Source organism: Manis javanica, chromosome 7 (genome assembly GCF_040802235.1).
Source record: "Manis javanica isolate MJ-LG chromosome 7, MJ_LKY, whole genome shotgun sequence".
In the NCBI taxonomy this organism is placed as follows: domain Eukaryota; kingdom Metazoa; phylum Chordata; class Mammalia; order Pholidota; family Manidae; genus Manis; species Manis javanica.
In genome coordinates, this window is record NC_133162.1 from 35,222,094 (window position 1) to 35,239,888 (window position 17,795).

Here is a 17,795-nt window from a genome sequence, read left to right on the forward strand (position 1 = left end):
ATTACTTGTACGCAGTGCTCAGGACATTCTGAAGAATAGGAAGTGCTGATGGTAGGGATGGAGAACTCATTAAACTGTAGCAATCGTGCCTCCTAAAAAACCACATCGTGCTTCCTAAATGTCCCTCTAGTATCCCTGTCACGTGAGGGGGTCTCACTGGTCTTTGCTTCTCCCCAGAGTCCTGGCCTCTTGCCACCTATGGAGCCCCCTTCTCCTTGCCCACTGCAGCAATATGCCCCTGTTCCTCTGCTTCATCCTTCCTTCCTTTGAGATGCTCGTGGAGACCTCACTTCCTACATTCTTAGGCCAGGAACCTCATTCCCCCAGTCTAACCTCTGAGCCTCTGGATGAACCCCAGCGCTTCTTACTATGATGAAAAGGCCCATCAGAGTGTTTTGTTAGACCAATGTCACCGCTCTCAACTTCCCAATTCCCATTCCTAAGTGCCCTTCCCCTGGCACTGGACTAGTCCAGGTTGGCACACTAGTCCAGGGACTATCACAGTAGCCTTTTACTGGCCTCTCTGACATCACCCTGGCCTTGCCAACTCATGCTTTACACGTGGCCAGGCTAATGTACTCACGCTGCTGCCGTGCTTAAACACATCAGTGGTATCCCATTGTACTTCAGACAACAAACACCCCAGTCCTCACTCAGCGAGCTCACAGGCTCTGCCTGAGACCAGCCCTACCTGCTCCCTGCCCTCATCCCATGCCTCCTTGGAGTGTCTGCTTAGAGAACTGCTTGGGCTCCTATTTGTCCGTTTGCAGCACTTATGTACTTAGAACTGTCTAAAGTCTGCTGTCCCTGCTGGAGTGTGAGTTACGTAAAAACCGGGACCGCGACTCTCTTGTTCCTTACTGTATCTCCAACTCCTGACACAGCGTCTGGCACAAATATTCAATGAATAATTGAAAATTCAACTGAACATCAAAGGGGATGTTACTGGTGCTATGGACATTAGCAATAATGGAAAAATCCCAGTATCGCAAATGGAATCGTTACTCTTTTAAGAAAATCTATAATGCTGCATTATGCTCATATGTGGGTGCTAGGATCCTGCCATTTCAAAGGGGAAAAGGAAAAAAATGTGCATCCATAGCTGCCCAGCTGGTGCTTGCAGAAACACTGCTCTGCAACTTTCCTTTCTTCACCCAGGGGAGACTATTTTTTAAGCCATGATTCCAGAATTATACAGTTGCATGAGAAATGTCTCAGCTCCTGCTGATGAAGTGATTTCTGCAGAGACCTGGCTGACTTCCAAGAGGAAGGAAGAGCTCCTGAGATGCTTCTGAAAAAGAAGAAAGAATTTCCAAAATAGCAGTTTAATGTTGTACCACATATGGGATTTTCAAATTCACAGCTGGTTGGAAAATCATTTCCGGCTTCAAGCCATTTGACTTACTGTCTCAGTGGCTTCAAGCACCCAGAGCTTTATTTATCTCGTGGTTACCAGGGAGTTTCTCTTTTTTCCTCCTCCCCAGTCCCTCCTTCCTGTTGAGTATTTCCATTTGTGAGATACTTAGCAATAAACTAATCTCCATAGAATATAAGCTTCATGGGGAATATAAGCTACCACATCTGTGCTTTGTCCCTTGGATCCTGCAAATAGCTGTATCTTCATATGTATTGCTGAATGTGTGAGTCCCCACAAAAAGGGTGAATGACAGTCAAATAAGAATACAGCAGAGAATCACCTATTGATATAAAAGAGAATATAGATGCCAACCTAACCCCTCCACTTAAATATGCCCCCTCATGCCCGTATTACACACACTCCCTGTTCAGTTACTATTGCTGCCTGACAAACTACCACAAAACTTAGTGGCTTCAAACAACAACCATTTTTATTATGCTTACAGATTCTTTGGGTCAGGAATTAGGGCACAGACAGGATGGCTTCTCTGTTCCATGACATCTGGGACCTCACCTGGGAAGACTCAAGGCTGGGGTGACTCAAGGTGGGGGCAGTAAGCATCTGGGGGTTCCTTTATTCACACCATCTGGTGCCTTGGCTGCTTTGACTTAAAATCAAGACTGCTGATGAGGGCACCTACATGCGGCCTCTCCCTGTGGCTTAGACTTCCTCACAGCATGACAGCCTCAGGGTAGCTGGACTTCTTAATGGCTGTGAATATTCCAGGGAGCAAGGAAGAAGGTGCATCACTTTTTATGACTCAGCCCCAGAAGTCACATGGTGTTAATTTCTTCATTCTTTATTGGTCAAAGCATCACAGTACCTCCAAGATTCAAGAAGGAAAAGTTATTCTGCCTCCCAATGGTGGCTTGGCAAGGTTGCATTGTAGAAAAGAATGTGGGACAGCAAATATCTGTGCAGCCATCTTTGAAAAATACAACTGGGCACACTCTTTAAAGCTTCACCTGCTGATAGGTGGGTGACCAACCTTCTGGCACTGGGTGTTGCAGGAAGGAACTGCAGCTGAGTTAATCTCATGCTTTTACTGAATACTGCCTGGGATTTGTCTTTTTCTTTTCGAGAAGAGGTCCCTGTCTTTATCTTCTTAGTCATCATTAATTTTTGGCTTAGGAAATGGTTATTTATGGATGCAAACAGCTAAGCAAGCTGGGACCAACATTTCCTACCTGGGTTATTTATAAAGACAGTAGTAAGTGTTTATTGGGGAAAAAGGACTTAAAGTTTGGAAAAAGTTTTACAAATGATTTTCTTCTTAGCAATTAATGTACATTATTGTAAAAAAGACTGAGAAGTACTGCAGTAAAGAAACCTTTTAAATTTTATTAGTTTGGGCACCTATTAAGTGGTCAAAAGAATGTTAATTTCTGCTTCACGTGTGATTGCTGATGAATTGAGCCTTTCTGGGCCTCAATTTCCTCATCTCTAAGGTAGTGATTTGAATATTTCCTTCACAGTAATGTTACTTTATGAAAGATGCCCAATTATTATTATTACTATGAAGCTTCTCCAGCTTTCTTTTGTGGCAAATCAACTGTCCCTTCATTTTTCCTCATTTATTGTCTTCACAGTGAACAAAAAGCAGCAATTTTTAGCCAAGGTATGGAAACCTTGTGGGTTATGTGGGTTCATTGATGGATGACTGGATAAAGAAATTGTGTGTGTGTATATATATACACACACATAGACATATACATATATATGTGTCATATACACTGCATATACATCTATGTGTGTCATATACAACTGTGTTATATATGTATACACACACACACACAAACTCACGATTATATAACCATAGAAAGGAAGAAAATCTTGCCATTTATAACAATATATATTGTCACGGACCTTGAGGGCATTATGCTAAGTGAAACAAGACAGAGAAAGATGAGTACTGTATGATGTCTCTTATACGTGGGATAAAAACAGTTTTGTAGCTACACAGAACAGATTGTATGGTGGCTACAAGAGGCAGGCTATGGGGTGGGGTGGCAGAGGAGAAATGCATGAACTTTTTTTTAGTTTAAATAAATCGAATACAAATTTTTAAAAAACTGATGTTTTCTCAGTGTAAGTACTTAAAAAATAAAAATAATTTTTTCTAACAACAACAAATTTACCAAACTGAAATGTGTTGGGCAGTGTGGTGGTATAAAGGAAAAAAAATCACAAAGGTGGGAATTGGAAGACTGGAGTCCTGTTCCCAGCTTTGCACTGAGCACCTCATGACTTGGGTAAATTGACAAAAGGGGAAGTTGAATGAGATGATACAGAGGTCTGGTGGGCCCCAGCGGTGGCTCAGTTCCCTAAGCTACCCCCGAATTAACCCACATCAGGGTACTTCCATGCACACCAACCTTTAAGATCCCCTCTCCAGATGGCTGGTCCAATGTAGACAACCTAGAGCAGCTGCTGAAGGTCAATTTGCTCCTAGCCTGCAGGGACACTCTTGCCCCATCAACCCCAGAACTGTGGTGAGGATCGAGTGTTGTGGTGCGTGGTAAAGATGCCGCATAAGCTGGACAGACGTGATTTACTACTGTGTTATCATAGCACCGCAGAGGCAAGACCAAAGTCTGACCTGACTTGTATTCAGAGTGACTGAACTGAGGAGTGGGTGGACTGCTGAATATACCATTGATTACTTAAAGTTGAACTTATAGACCATCTATCTGGAAGGAAGTTTCAGACAAACAGGCTCTAATTCATGAGATGGAGGTGTGTCCAAAAAGCAAGGTGTTGAAATCCACTGGGCAAACAGATGTTTCCACAAAGCAGAACTGACCCTTGATGTAAGGACGCATCAAAAGGCCCAGGTTGTGGCTGCTGTCTCAGTGACCCCCGAGAACCTTCCTCCCTTGTCCCCACTGTAGGCCATATGGGGTTTAGGCCAGTGAGTGACATGTCCCAGCCAGCCCAGGCTACATGAGCCCATAAGTTGTGATAGTAACCAAAGTTTATTGAGTGCTTAGTGAATGCCAGGCCCTGTACTAATCATCTTGAAAGCTTGTTATGTTTGATCCTCCCAGCAGCCCTCCAAGTCAGGTCCTATTATGATTCCATTTTATAATAGAGGAACCTGAAGTTCAACAAGTCCACATACTTAGTCCGAATTTGAACCCAGGTCTTTTGATTCCACCTAAATTCTGCTATAGCCCTTGGGCTGACAGAGTTTCCTTGTCCATGGAAATAGAAATAATGTCTCTGGAGCATCCATAGGGGGTAAGCACCAGGTACACAGTCTTCAATAAATCTTCAGTAGTCCTATGAGATGGGTGTCATTAGCCCCACATTGCAGGTGACACTGGGCTCAGAGACTTTAACATGTACAGAGTCAGGCAGCAGGAAGTGGAAGATCTACACCTGGTCTGCTTGACCCAAGAGTCCTTGCTCCTCATCCTTCTATTCTCCTGACCCTCCTAGATCTCTGTACCTGGAAACAATTGCTCCCTTCTTGGGATTCCATGGCTTTCTGATGATTCTCTCCCATGGCACGCACTGCCGGGACTCTCAGATGAGTGCATACAGATGTCATTTCTGTGTCAGGTGGAGAGCTTTGCAAGGGCAGGCCCGGGGTCTCATTTCGTCTCTGTGTTTTCCTTGCCTCCATGCCAAGGAGCAGAGAAGGAAGTCCAGAGCTGGACTTCAGAGACACTTGGTTGTAGAGTCCTTGGGCAGAATGTGGGTGCTTGAGACTGGCAGGAAGGACCCTGAGATCTTATAGGCAGAGGCTTGTGAATTGGGACAAATGTCCTTTTTGGGGTTGGGGCAAAGGGATGAGATCCTAGTGCTTTGGGAATCAAATCCCTGGACAAGGACTTAGGGAGGTATAGGGAGGTATAGGGAGGTCAGCAAGGGGGTTCAGAGATACAGCAGGTTCTGGTAAGTGATGCCATCCAACAGTCAAGCTTCAAGTGGTGTATAGACACCCATCACTCCCATGTTCTTGTCACTTGGACTGTCCTTCTATCATGTGCCTCTGGCCCCCATCATTCCTCTGTCCATACAGTGTTCCAGCCATGCTGGGTAGTAGCTTCCTGGTAAGAGGCATCAGGCACAGTAGCTGGGAGACTGGAAGGCCAGTCTCTAGTCCTACCACGTGCCTCAGTGCTGGGCCACCCTGCACTCAGGAGCCAGGGTGCCAAGCCCTCTCACAAACTGTCTGGGGCCAGTAATGATGCAACCACTGGCCTTGCTGCAAGTTGTCATGGCTGTCAGAGCTCCAAGAAATCTTGAAAAGAGGAAGAGTGGCCCAGGGAAGCTGGGGAGGAGCCCTACGTGTCCCTACCAGGAATGTGACTGGTGATGGGGCAGGCGGCCACCTAGTCCCCCTGGGCTCCTCCTGCAGCCTCACCCTTGGAGGGGACTGGATTGGATGGGAGAGTTTTCCTACCTATAGATTTGGAAGGCCTGAGGTTCTGCAAAGAGGTGTCAGGGGAATTGCAAGAGGGCAGCCAGGTGCCCAGAGCTCTGAGTCCCTCGCCCCCATGTGAGCAAGGACAGAGCACTCTTCCTCTCTGCCCTGACCCCGTGCACACACACAAGACCCTGAAGGAAGCCCCCTTAGGTCTTTCTTGCATGTCCATAGTGATATACCCAAAGTTCAGGCCGTAGCCAGGGATGAAGAGGTGGGTGCACGGCAGTCTGGATGGCCTCATTCTAGTGCTGCTCCATCAGCACAGGACACTTGGCCAGCCTATCGGCATGTCCCACAGGAGCCAGGGGATATTGCCTGGGATCCTTCTCCTCCTCCTCACCACCTGTCTTTGCTCCTACCTTGGGCTCTGTTCTCCTTCCATAGCCCACTCCCCTAGACCAGGAAATCTGCAGGTCTCGGGGAGGGAAGGGAGCTGTGATGGGGTCACTGTACTCCTCATCTCACCCTGACTGCCAAGGAGGTTGGGGCTCAGGGGTCCACCTGCCTTTCCTTGTTCTCTGGCACACCCTGCAGACTGACACTGAAAATCTGATGTGCACAAGTGTTACTCTCCTGAGAAGACTCCTAGAGCCCCTGGGAGCATTGGCCATAAAATCACCCATCTGCTTTGTGATCTTGCATATAAAGCCCTGAATGGTGTTGCTTGTTCCCTCCTAGCTGGTCTCCAAATTCTGACCCAGTTTAGAAAGTTTCTGGTTCTGTGGGTTCCATCTTCCCTGGTGGACAGACTGCAATAGTGGCCACAGTAGGGATGCAAGAAAGAAGCAGGTCTTCAACAAATCAACTTTCAATGGCACACAAATGACTTCACCATGGCCCCCAGGCATTTGAATGAAGGACCTCAGAAGGAACAAAATGCTTCCACTGGAAGGTAGCACTGCCTGATGTCTGTGATGTCTGAGATCTGGTTTTGTATCGCCCTGCACTCGAAACCTGCCACCCTGAATAGAATTTAAGGTGGAAGACCTGGGGGTGTGTGCTGCAGCTTATCAAACACAGGCTTAGAAGCAGTGCAACGGGGTGTGCCTTTTCCAAGGCCTTTTCTGTGCTCTTGGGTGGGGCAGAAGGACCACCTGTCTGGCACAGAGAACAGCTGGTTGTCTTTCTTGGTGAATCCATGAAAATTGTGACTGATGGGAATGAAACTCCAGGTGGCTCTGGAGGAGAAGCTTCAGTTGTGAAAGAATGCTGAGTCTGAGTAGGACCTCCATCCTTATGCATCTCACCCCAGTAGAACATGTTTTCAGCTTTCAAGGCAGTGGAGAAGTGCGGGGGCTGGATTTCCATGGGTGGGCCCAGGATTTGAGTTCCTTGAAGCAGCAGCTTGGTGACTTCCTGGGGTCACACTTTGCTCACAGGAGGTGACATGCTGGGGGTGTCACCCAGAAGCAGCTCTGCCCTGCTCACCAATGCTGTGTGCCCCCAGCAGCCTCCCCTGCATGCCCTATCCTATTGGAGGAAAGTATGGCAGCCTACCAACACCAGCAAGACACCTGGTAAGAAAATGCCAGGCAGCATTTCCAGGCTGGTTACCAGCTGAACCACCTTTCTGCGTAGACTCCTGCATACCAGTGAGCCCTAGGGTGAAGGCTGCTGTATCCTGGGACCTCTGTCCTGACTCTGGGTAGATCTCAGGCTTCTCAGCATGTAAATCTTCCAGCTCACCCTTTGCTTGGTGGGTAATGCAACCCCCACTCCACCCCAGTGATTTTTGGAAGCCATTCCCACTTGTCTACGCTGATATTCTCACTGGTCAGAGCCATTCTGGGGTCCACAAGTCATATCACATCCAGTTCACTCAAGAGAAGAAGAGCCTTGTAAAATTCCACATTTAAGGAGCCAGAGGCTACCTAAGAAATTGTCAGGACTGCAGTGTTAACAAGAAGGTGCAGCTTTGACAGCTGGAGCAGCCTGGCCTGCCTCCCCATCCCACACACCTTTGATCTGCTTGTGGCATATGCATCTCTGGGCTGTTGGGGTGGCAGATGCTCCCTGTCTCTGTCCATGGTCACCAGGGTCCCAGCCCAGTGTGAAGTGGGGCATGAGTGGAGCCATTACTGCAGTCTGGGCCCTGCTGGCTCTCCAGACCAGAATCCCAGGAGGAACCATGTTCAGTGGCTGACCGGAGGGCAGTCAAGCAGCACGAACATGGCTTCAGGAGTCCCATGAGCTGGCTGGAATCCCAGTGTGCCTGCCTCCTAGCTGGTGGCCTGGCCTGGGCGTCTGGGTACAATGAGGGGTCCTCCTGTTAGTGACCTCAGTCCCTTCCCTCAAAAGCTCTAGGAATCTACCCTGAGGAATGGGAGCTGACCTGCCTTGCCTGAGCAAACTGAATGCTTTCCAAAGTAAATAAACTCTGGTTACTAATTACCTGACCTACATTCCCTGTGATTGCAATGGCAGGGGGCTAAGGAGGGCCTTTCTGGGAAGGAAGCACCCAGAAGTGAAGCCTAAGGTTCACCTTGATTGGGCAGAATCCTGAAAATTTTGGTTCCTGCTGTTCTCTAGTAAAGCTATACTTCAGAAGAGCTCCTTAGTCTCTAAACACAAATGACCTCTGTCCTCTTTTCTCCTAGTTGTAAAAAATAATATGGGTTTATTATGAACATCATATTGTATTATATCTAATGTTACATATATATACATATATATAACTCTAGTCAAACATTACAGAGATTATAACCAAGAAAATGAAACTCTGGGATCCAATTACTGCCTCCTCCCTGCTGCCTCCGGCCCCCAGGATAACATGGTTAAGTTTGGTTTATTTCCTTGTGGGTATTTTCTATGTAGAAACAAACCTAAGTTTATTATATTATGGAAATGGGGTCACACTAAACCTGCTGCTCCCAAGGTTGCTTTTCATACTGAACAACATATTTTGGCCATTTGTTCATGTTAGCACATGTTGGTCTATTTCATTTCTTTTAACAAGAAGAGGTTTTCTTAGTGCAGTGGGGAAACTAGAAAAGGAGGAAACCATGAAGTATATAAAGCTTGTTTTCTCTCATGTTCAATACTATTTCTTCTGTATATTAGGAAATAGGAGAATATCTAAAATTAGTTTTCAGATGCTTCAGATACAGGTGAATAGGAAAACCATCACAGGAATGATAGTTGCATTGTTGTAGGAAATCAGTGACTACGTGGAAAAACTCACTTTGTCACTCTGACCATCCCTTATTTTTAGATCCATTTTGTCTTCAACTGGACTGCTTGAATAGTGGAGAACTTTCCACGGTAGGCAGAACAGTGGCCCCCACAGTTGTCCATGTCTTAATTCCAGGAACCCGTGACTGTGTTACCTTACACAGCAGGTGAGACTTTACGGGTGTGATTATGTGAGGGATCTGCGATGGGCAGATTATCCCAGACTATCTGGTGGACCCAGTGTGATCACAGGGGCCCTTGTAAGTGAAAGAGGAAGGCAGTAGCATCAGAAGGAGAGACTGGAGGATGCTACACTCCTGACTTTGAAGGTGAAGGAAGGGGTTACCAGCCAAGGAGTGCAGGAAGCCTTTAGAAACTTGAAAAGGCGAGGAGACAGATACTCTCCCAGACCCTTCAGCAGGGATGCAGCCCGTAGGCACCTTGGTTTCAGCCTAGTGAGAGCCATTTCACACTTGTGATCTCCAGAGAGGGAAGATAATAAAATTTGTGTTGTTTTAAGCCTCTGAGGTTGTGGTAGTTTGATACCACAGCAGTAAGAAGTGGATGCATCTTCATTTATTTGTCTTGTGTGCTGAGATGCCATCTGGTCTCCCTTGGATCCAAACACAAACACTGCGTCTGAAATCATCACATGGCTGTGGATCCGGATGACCAGGGACTGGCCCCTGGTATAGCATGGCCCTCAGGTAAGCCAGAGTCGCCTTGTGGAAATCATTTTACGTTATCGAAACCAAAAGAAAAATGACAGAGGAGCCTCAGGGAGGGTGTTTGTGGGCCCTGGAGGTCCACAGACCCAAGGCTGAAAAGGCAGGTGAATGTGAAACTCTCACCCCATGGCAGCATCAGGAAGGCTTTGTGAGGCCACTAGCCCAAGGCCACAGAGCAAGCTGGAGCCAGAGTGGGGCTGAGGTGTTCTCCACCCCTCAGTTCTGTGATGGTGTCTCTTCTCCTTAAAGGGAATGCCCGGCTTTGGGTACCCCTGATGGGGAGCAGGAGGCAGAGGGTGGGCCCAGTTCAGACCATCCTGCCAGGCTTTCCTTTGCAATCTTCTGCCCCTCACCCACCTCAGCTGGCAGAGGGTGGTAACTAACCCTGGTTCCCTGTGGTATCGGGTGACCAGGAGCTCCCGGCAGCCTCCCCAGACGGTCAGGACTTGTGTTTGGCTTGAATTTCTCATGTTCTCACGTGAGGGCTCATAGAGGAAGGTGGCAGCTCTGTCTGCAGCTGTGACCTACACAGAGAACTTCTCAATGTGTCCTCTGACCACTGGAACCCCAAAAGTGACTGTCAAAAGAGAAAAGGAGGTCACTTGGTACAAAGTGTACAAAGTGGGGGATTTCCTTCTAGGTGTCCAGATGTTTGTCTTGGATCCGGAGAGTGATTGCAGGCTGTCAGCACCTCAGAGGTCAAGGCTGATGAGCCCACCCATGAACAAGAGCAGCTGAGTAACTCAGAGTCCATTTTCATCTCCCCTTTTACTTAATAAATTACTCTGAGCACTGATGACCTGGGCTCCAGGTGGGGCTATTCATACTTTCAAAGAAGCCTAATTCAGCAATAAAAGCTGGAGACAGAAGCCACACTGATCAGGCATCTCCTGTGTGGGCACTTTACAGGCATTACTGCTAGGGTTAGGTTCCTGGGCCTGGCACCCTGCCCCACTCAAGGTGTAGCAGATAGTGGAAACACACGGCACTCTGTGGAAATCAGACTATGCCATATCATTTAACTCCTAAATAGAGGCTCCTTTGTAAAATCAGTCTGGAGAATGGACTGAGATCTTGCCTGACTGCTGAAAGCTGTCACTACACTCTGCTTTCTCTTCTTAGGCCCAGAGCTGGACCACTTTTTCAGACTCCTTTGTAAGGCCAGATATGGTAGATGGGTGGCTTGCCTCCAAGACTTCAAGGCTGGTCTTGCTGCCCAGGAGCAGAACATGAGGTCAGTAGGCAGTCTTTGGCTGTCAGCTCCTTGAGGGTCATCTTCAGCTGCAGAATATCACATCATCCCCAGGAGCCGTGTGACTGTGCAAGGTGACAGAAAGGCCCCAACATTTTGGCTCAATAGAGGACAACTCTGACAGGTATATTCTGCCCAGAGCTCCCCACTGCACTGGCCATTGCTTTGTCAGACTGTGTGACAGCTCAGCTTTCCCTCTGCCAAGTTCCGCTGCCTCCCCTTTCCTTTCATGGGTATGGATCCCCAGGAACTTCCATACACCCTCAAACTTCACGTCAGCACCTGCTTCCTGAGCAACTGAGTCCTCTCCAGCGCGGTGTGAGCAGAAGCAGCACGTGCTGTTCTCATGCCTGGCCCATGTGAACCTTCTAGAGGACCAGGCAGGCTTTTGCCTTCAGTCTGCTGGGTGCAGACATCGTGATGTCCTCAGGGATGGTGGAGCACAGATAGAAGTAGCGTGGGCATTGTGATGGGAACTGCCCTGCTGACCTGAATATCCTCCAAGAACTCTTCAGTGAGTTAGAAATGAACTACCGTACAAAGCCAAGAGTTTGGGCTGCCTGTTTATTTCAGCTTAGTCTTGCCTGACTTTTCTCCCCTCTGCGCTTACCTCCCCAGACACAAATGGAGGAGCTAGAGAACGGCTGCCTCCATGGGGGTACTGGAAGCTCACAGGCCCACTATTGCAGGCATTGCGGTTTGCTTTTTCACTTGAAGGAAAACTTGGGTGGATGCACAATCTCTTGTGGCTTTACACGTTGGCCTGCTGTTTGGGAAGGCCATAGCATGCTTGAAGGAGAAGTGCAGGAGCTAAGCCTGAACAAACTGGGTCGAACGATGGAAAGCCTTCAATGCGCTGCCGTGTTTTGACCTTGTATTGTCGGCAGTAGAGAGCCACTGAGGTTTCCTGAGCACCATGGTGGCGGCAAGCTGTGTGAGAAGGGAGAGACTGGCCCCAGGCAACAGACTGAAGGCCACCAAACGATAGGTGGTCAAGGCCTGGCCTCGCAAACAGACGCACGGTGGACCAGAACCGATGGGCCTTGGCAACTGTCTGGGTCCAGAACACAGGGGCAGCGGAGAGACCTGCAGTGACAGGAGACAGTGTCATTTCTGGAACTAGAGGAAGAAGGTGAGGGAGGAAGAGAGACGGAGAGTGAGAGGACGAGAAGGGGAGGAGCTGAGATTGGAGGTTCAGGTGGCCATGTTTTGGAGGCGCTCTAGGCCCTGAGGGGAGCTCCCCAGAGGCCGCTGCACTTTGGGAGTGACAGGCATAGGGGAGGTCAGGGTGAGGAACGGAGCAGAACTGGAGGAGTCCCTGGGTGTCGTGTGTCCAATGCAGTGTTTCCTACTCAATGTGAATGAAGCCTTGGCCGCGTTTCCAGAGGGTGTTCTGGGAACAGCACCCGACATTCCAGTCACACGTCCGGGTGCTTCCGGCAGCCTCTGCACAGCAGGGGAGGCGCGGCCCCATGGCCCCTGCTCTCTGCAGCTGCTCATCTCTCATCTGGCGGGTCTTCCTTTTTTCCTGATTGATGTTTGTTATGTCTATCAATTTTATCTGTCTCTTCAAGGAAACTGCTTTTGGATTTATTCTCAATTACACTATTTTCACATTTTTAACCTATTGATGCTTTGATCTTTTTTCTTTATTCCTTGCCCCACCAAAATTTTATCTGGTGAATTCATTAATTTTATTTTAGTAATACAAATATTTGGACTTGTACATTTCCCCACAGATCCTCTGTTTATGCCCCAGATGGTCAGATATATAGTGTGTTCAGTTAGTTTTCCAACTAGTCATTATAATACTTAATTTCTTTCTTGACCCAGAGGAAGTTTTTATTTTGTATATTTAAAAATTCGAAGAATATCTTATTTTTTTTGTATTCAAAAAGGGAAGCAAGTATAGAAATCATCTAAGGTTACACAGCCATTAAGACTCATTATTTAGGACTAGAACCCAGATTGACTGATTTGCCCATCAGTGAGAAAATGTTTTATCCACTTCAGCAGAGTACTTCAAGTTTGGGAATTTCAGGAAAGCCTCACTAGCTGGGGGAGCATATGAGATGGAAAATCATTATGTTTAGGGTCAGAGAGATACGTGTTCAAATTCTGCCTAGGCTCGTTGACAGCTTGTGACCTTGGTCAAGTTTCTAGGCTTGAGTTTCAATTTCCTTATCTGTAGTGTAGGGAAAACAACTTAAGTTTTATGCTGTTGTAAAGATTAAGTGAAACATGAAATGGTGTACAGTGGTGTACACCTATTGCCTTGGACACTAGAGGTGGTATATAAATATTCATCTTTGCTCCTCCAATTAATATTCTGTAGATGCTCAGAGTTCTGGATAACTGGTTTAAACAATTCAAGTTTTTTTCTTATTACAAAGTGTTCATTGCAGAAAAACAGAAAAACCACAAACAGGCTAAAAGACAAAAGTAGAAGCATGCATAATATGCATGTACATACACACACATACTCAACGTGGATTCTACCACAGAGCTATTCTGCAGCCACTCTCAGCCCCTTTTCAGTTAGTGTAGACTGGCCACCACCTCCCACTGGTTTTGTTTCGTTTGGTGAATGAGCCACTTGGTAACTGGAGGTGGGCAAGCTAAGGTTCTGTATAGTGGGAAGGTTGGCCCAGACTTGGTAGTAGGTGGGGGTTTAAAAGGTGTTTCCTTGAGGATGACACACTGAAGTCAGGGTGTGAGTGGGTTGCTGTGAGTCAGGGTTACGAGATGAAACTGCCCATGCTAGTGTCCGGCTCATTCCACTGATTTGAGGAGTGTTTCACCTGCCCAGTCAAGTCAGGTAGGGTTTTATCTGGGTTTACTGACCCAGCACTGTGCTAGGTGCTAGGTGGGGGCACAGGAAATAGCTCTGTTCTCAAGCTGCTGATATGCACGTCATGAGCCACATACGTTTGAAAATACTGAGTGCCACCTGAGAAATGAAGCTAGGTGGGGTGGGTGCGAACAAGAGGGGGATCTGCCTTCCAGCTAGCATTTCTATTTTAGGGGTGGTGATGGTTCAGGGCAAGGTTTGGCAGGGGACAGGAAGCTCTGGTCTGGGGAGGTTATGGAGAGCGGGGCCTGACTGGAGTGGGAGGGAGGAGCGAGGAGCTGGCTGGTTGAAGGGCAGGGAGAGCACCGTGATCCCTCCGCATCTCTTTGCGTTGCTCACCATGAACAGGCACCGTTTAAGTGCCTTACACACAGCAATTCATTTACTCCTCCCTACAGCCCTATGAGGTAGGTAGGTTTGTTATTTCTATTTTACAAATTATTTTTGCTTGATAATTGAGGGATGGGGAGATTAAGTAATTTGCCCAAGGAAACACAGCCAGTGAACAGTTAACCCAAACCCAGGCCGTCTGGCCTCAAAGTGTGGTTCTAACCACTGCCCTGGACTAAAGGCATGGTGCCTGGGTGAACTGATCTTTATCCTCCAGTGTGAAAACCCACCCGAGGCCTCTTCCATCCAGTTGCCTTTTTCCATTAATCACCATGACATTTTTCTCCCACAGTCTCATAATCTCCTCTATTCTCCTTGAGCATAGGACAAGTGGGCAGGGGTGAAATGGCCAAACTAATGATTCTGGAGAGGAGTATTTAAGATCTGAAGTTGTCTATCTGTGGCCAATGAAATGTCACACCTAGTCCATTTCTGGGGGGCCTCCATGCTAGGACATTCATTTGGTGGAGTATCTGTGTGATCATCCAGACAGTAGATATACATTGTTTCATACTGAAAATAGCGCTAAAGAAGCTGGTTATAATTTGCTGTCAATAACACACATCTTTTGAAACTACATATATTAGCAATTTTCCTAAGCACTAGTTTAAGAGACAGGGTAATGAAGAGAACAGTCTTCATTTATATTTTAAACTTACAGTTTTAATTAATTGCCTAATGTTCAAAAAATGAACTGAAGCCTGACTGATTATATAACTTTAATATTTGAAAAACTTTATCCAGAAATTAACAACTTAATACAGATTTGTACAAAAAAGAGGGACTCTTAAAAACTTCTGGTCATACAGACCAAAATATGATTAAGCAAAGATTAAAAAAGGACAGGACATTTTGTAAATACTGATAAATACTGTGAAATGCTTTAATTTACTGTGGCAGATACAAAAATCAAGAAGTAACAGATTATATAAAAAAAGCAACTACATGAATTTTATAGCTGTTTAAATAAATGAAATATAACAGTAGTTTTTTTTTAAAAAAATGAGGTATTATTACACTGTAAACAAAAAACAGAGCATAAATAAATAAAGGCAATGTGCAATTAATAAATGGTTATCACTTTCAACAACAGACAAGAGTTTTCCAGTTATTTATGGACTCTGCCATTTAAAAATTTGGCTTGCTTGTGTACTTCTTATTTAAGGATGACATAGCTATCAATATACAAGCACATCGTTAAACATGCAGACCAAGGCAACACAATTTTCCCATCCCTATTAAACAAAAACTTTGTTTACATTTTATTTAAAACACTTAAATGTGGTTTCTTATATGATTCTCTTGTGCTTATTAGTTAGTAGCAACCTACATTAGACATCTTACTTCCTAGTCCGAGCAGTGTAAGAGAGAAGCAGTTTTATTTGCATATGGATCAAAAACAGAGCAAACAAAACAAAGCCAATATGCCTGTTACTCTCTTAGGCTATCCAAGATTTTTAAGAAGAAAAAATCCTTTAAATGGTATATCCAAATGGAAAAGCAAAGTCACTTCTGTTTCAAAGAGAATAGTACCCTAAGTAACTCCTTTTCCTCAAAGATTCCTGGGTTGGCTTCAGAACTGCAGGAGAACACACTGGTTAGTTCCTCCACCCTAAAAGGATTCTGCTGGTTAGGTGCAGGAAGTGTAGCAAGAAGAAAATAGCGTAACTTAGAAAAAATTTTGGGAAAGTATTATTTGCCTGTGAACCATATGCTGGTACTAAATGCTGGCTTTATTATTATTGCAAATAAATCTTCAGAGTTTTCTGAAGGAAAGCTACCAAAGCACAATAACATGAGAAGTCTTCATTTGGAAGTATTTGTAACATGCTAATAAAACTGCTTCATTTGCTATAAATTGAAAAGAAAACCATTTACTGTCTGACTTAAAATGCAGTTTCTTTTTTCATGCTATTTTATTAGAAACTCTAAAATGGGTATTTTGAATTTACTATATTCAGAATCTAGTGAAAACCCAATATTTTGGCCAAAATGTTGAACTTTATTTTTATACCAAGCTACATCATTTTGACAAAAATGTTATTACTGTATTCACTTTTGTCAAGTATCTTATCCTATCTTTCCCAAAAGTTAGTGTTTTAGTACAACTGGTGATCAAAAAAATTAGAAATAAGCCTTGTGTATCAATCAAAGTATATATAAAAATGGTACTTTTGTGCTTGTAATTGGCTTACTTTATCAATGATTCTTTAGATCTGATTTCCTTTCTAATATCCTGACCCTTAAGGAGAAATGATCATCATACAAATATTACAAAGCACTCAAAGTAACTAGTTTACTGCCAATGTGCATGCAGACTAACAATAAAACTGAAAAGAATATAACCTTGAATCCAATTAGTCTGAAAATAGTTACACTCTTGTACAATCATCTTTATTGATTTGTAAAAGCTGTATACACATCTAAAACCCTGAATTTACTTTGTAAAAATAAATCTTTAGCAATAAATGGCACTATCAAAATCCCATTATTCTCAGTCTATTATGTAGTTATTTACATGCTTTTCAACAATTGAAAAGAATCTTATAGGACCAAAGCCAGTATATCAAAAAACCCTGTGAATTGCATTTATACTGTTGTTTACCTCTATATGAAAATATGGCTACATGCCTTACATTAATGAGAGTGCAGCTATCTGCGCTGCTACTGTGTGCGAGCTGTGCACAACCTGCCACTGGGTTCCCCCCCGTCGTTAATGCCTTCTTCACTGTGCTTCCCTTCCCAGTGGGAACACCTGTGACAAACGACTTATGGAGAATGTTAAAGTGCTATAAAAGAGGGGGACTGGACCTACATCTGTCTCTGCCATCTGGACTTTTCCTCATTCAAGCAATTTCTGTGTTTTTAGAAAACCATGCCTCCTCCACTGAACATACTTCATATTGGATAAAAAATAAATCGGTATTTTAAAGTTGGTGAGCTTTGTCAAGGTGTTTTGAGACAGAAACATGAAAAGGTTAAAGGCACAATAAGAGGGAAGTGAATGCTACATATAAAATATATTTCAAGTCTTCTAGGTTACTCAAGTCCAAAACCTTCTGAATTTGAAATTCCAATGATCAATTTCTGTTTCAGGTCCTTTTTGCTCTTGTAGGGGGGAAGGCAGAGTTGATTGAAGCAGGTGTGGGCCACAGGCAACCTAGGCGAAAAATGTTTTTAAAGACACTAAGTTTTAAAACACATACAGAGTGACTGCTAAGGCATTTTCAGACATACACAATTCAGAACCATTTCATTATGCTAAGAGATGGCTCATTAATTCCTTCACTGAAGTCTCTCAGGCACCATTCTACACACTGGGGCTAGAGTAACAGACAAAGGCAGTCAATGTCCCTGTGGGCTCATGAAATTTTCATTCTCAAGGAATTATTTTTGCAGTCAGACAGATTTGAATTTGAATGATGTCTCCTCCACTTAGTAGCTGTGGGGCCTTATTCCAGTTGCTTCATGTCTCCAAATACCTGTTTCCTCATCACCATGACTGGGTAAACTATCCGACTGTGCTGTTTAAATGATTAACAGAGGTTATC

The 17,795-nt window shown here is 45.1% G+C and overlaps 1 protein-coding gene across 2 annotated transcripts in view; it reads right to left on the reverse strand.

Annotated features, from left to right (window-relative positions):
* Positions 1 to 15,094: 15,094 nt before the first annotated feature.
* Positions 15,095 to 17,795, reverse strand: part of HECTD2 (HECT domain E3 ubiquitin protein ligase 2) — a 111,268-nt gene continuing 108,567 nt past the window's right edge. For both annotated transcript variants that reach the window (XM_037003077.2, XM_073240708.1), the window contains one exon: positions 15,095 to 17,404. In XM_037003077.2, the coding sequence (XP_036858972.2) occupies positions 17,284 to 17,404 (121 nt within the window). In that variant the 3' untranslated portion in view covers positions 15,095 to 17,283. The remainder of the gene's footprint in view (positions 17,405 to 17,795) is intronic.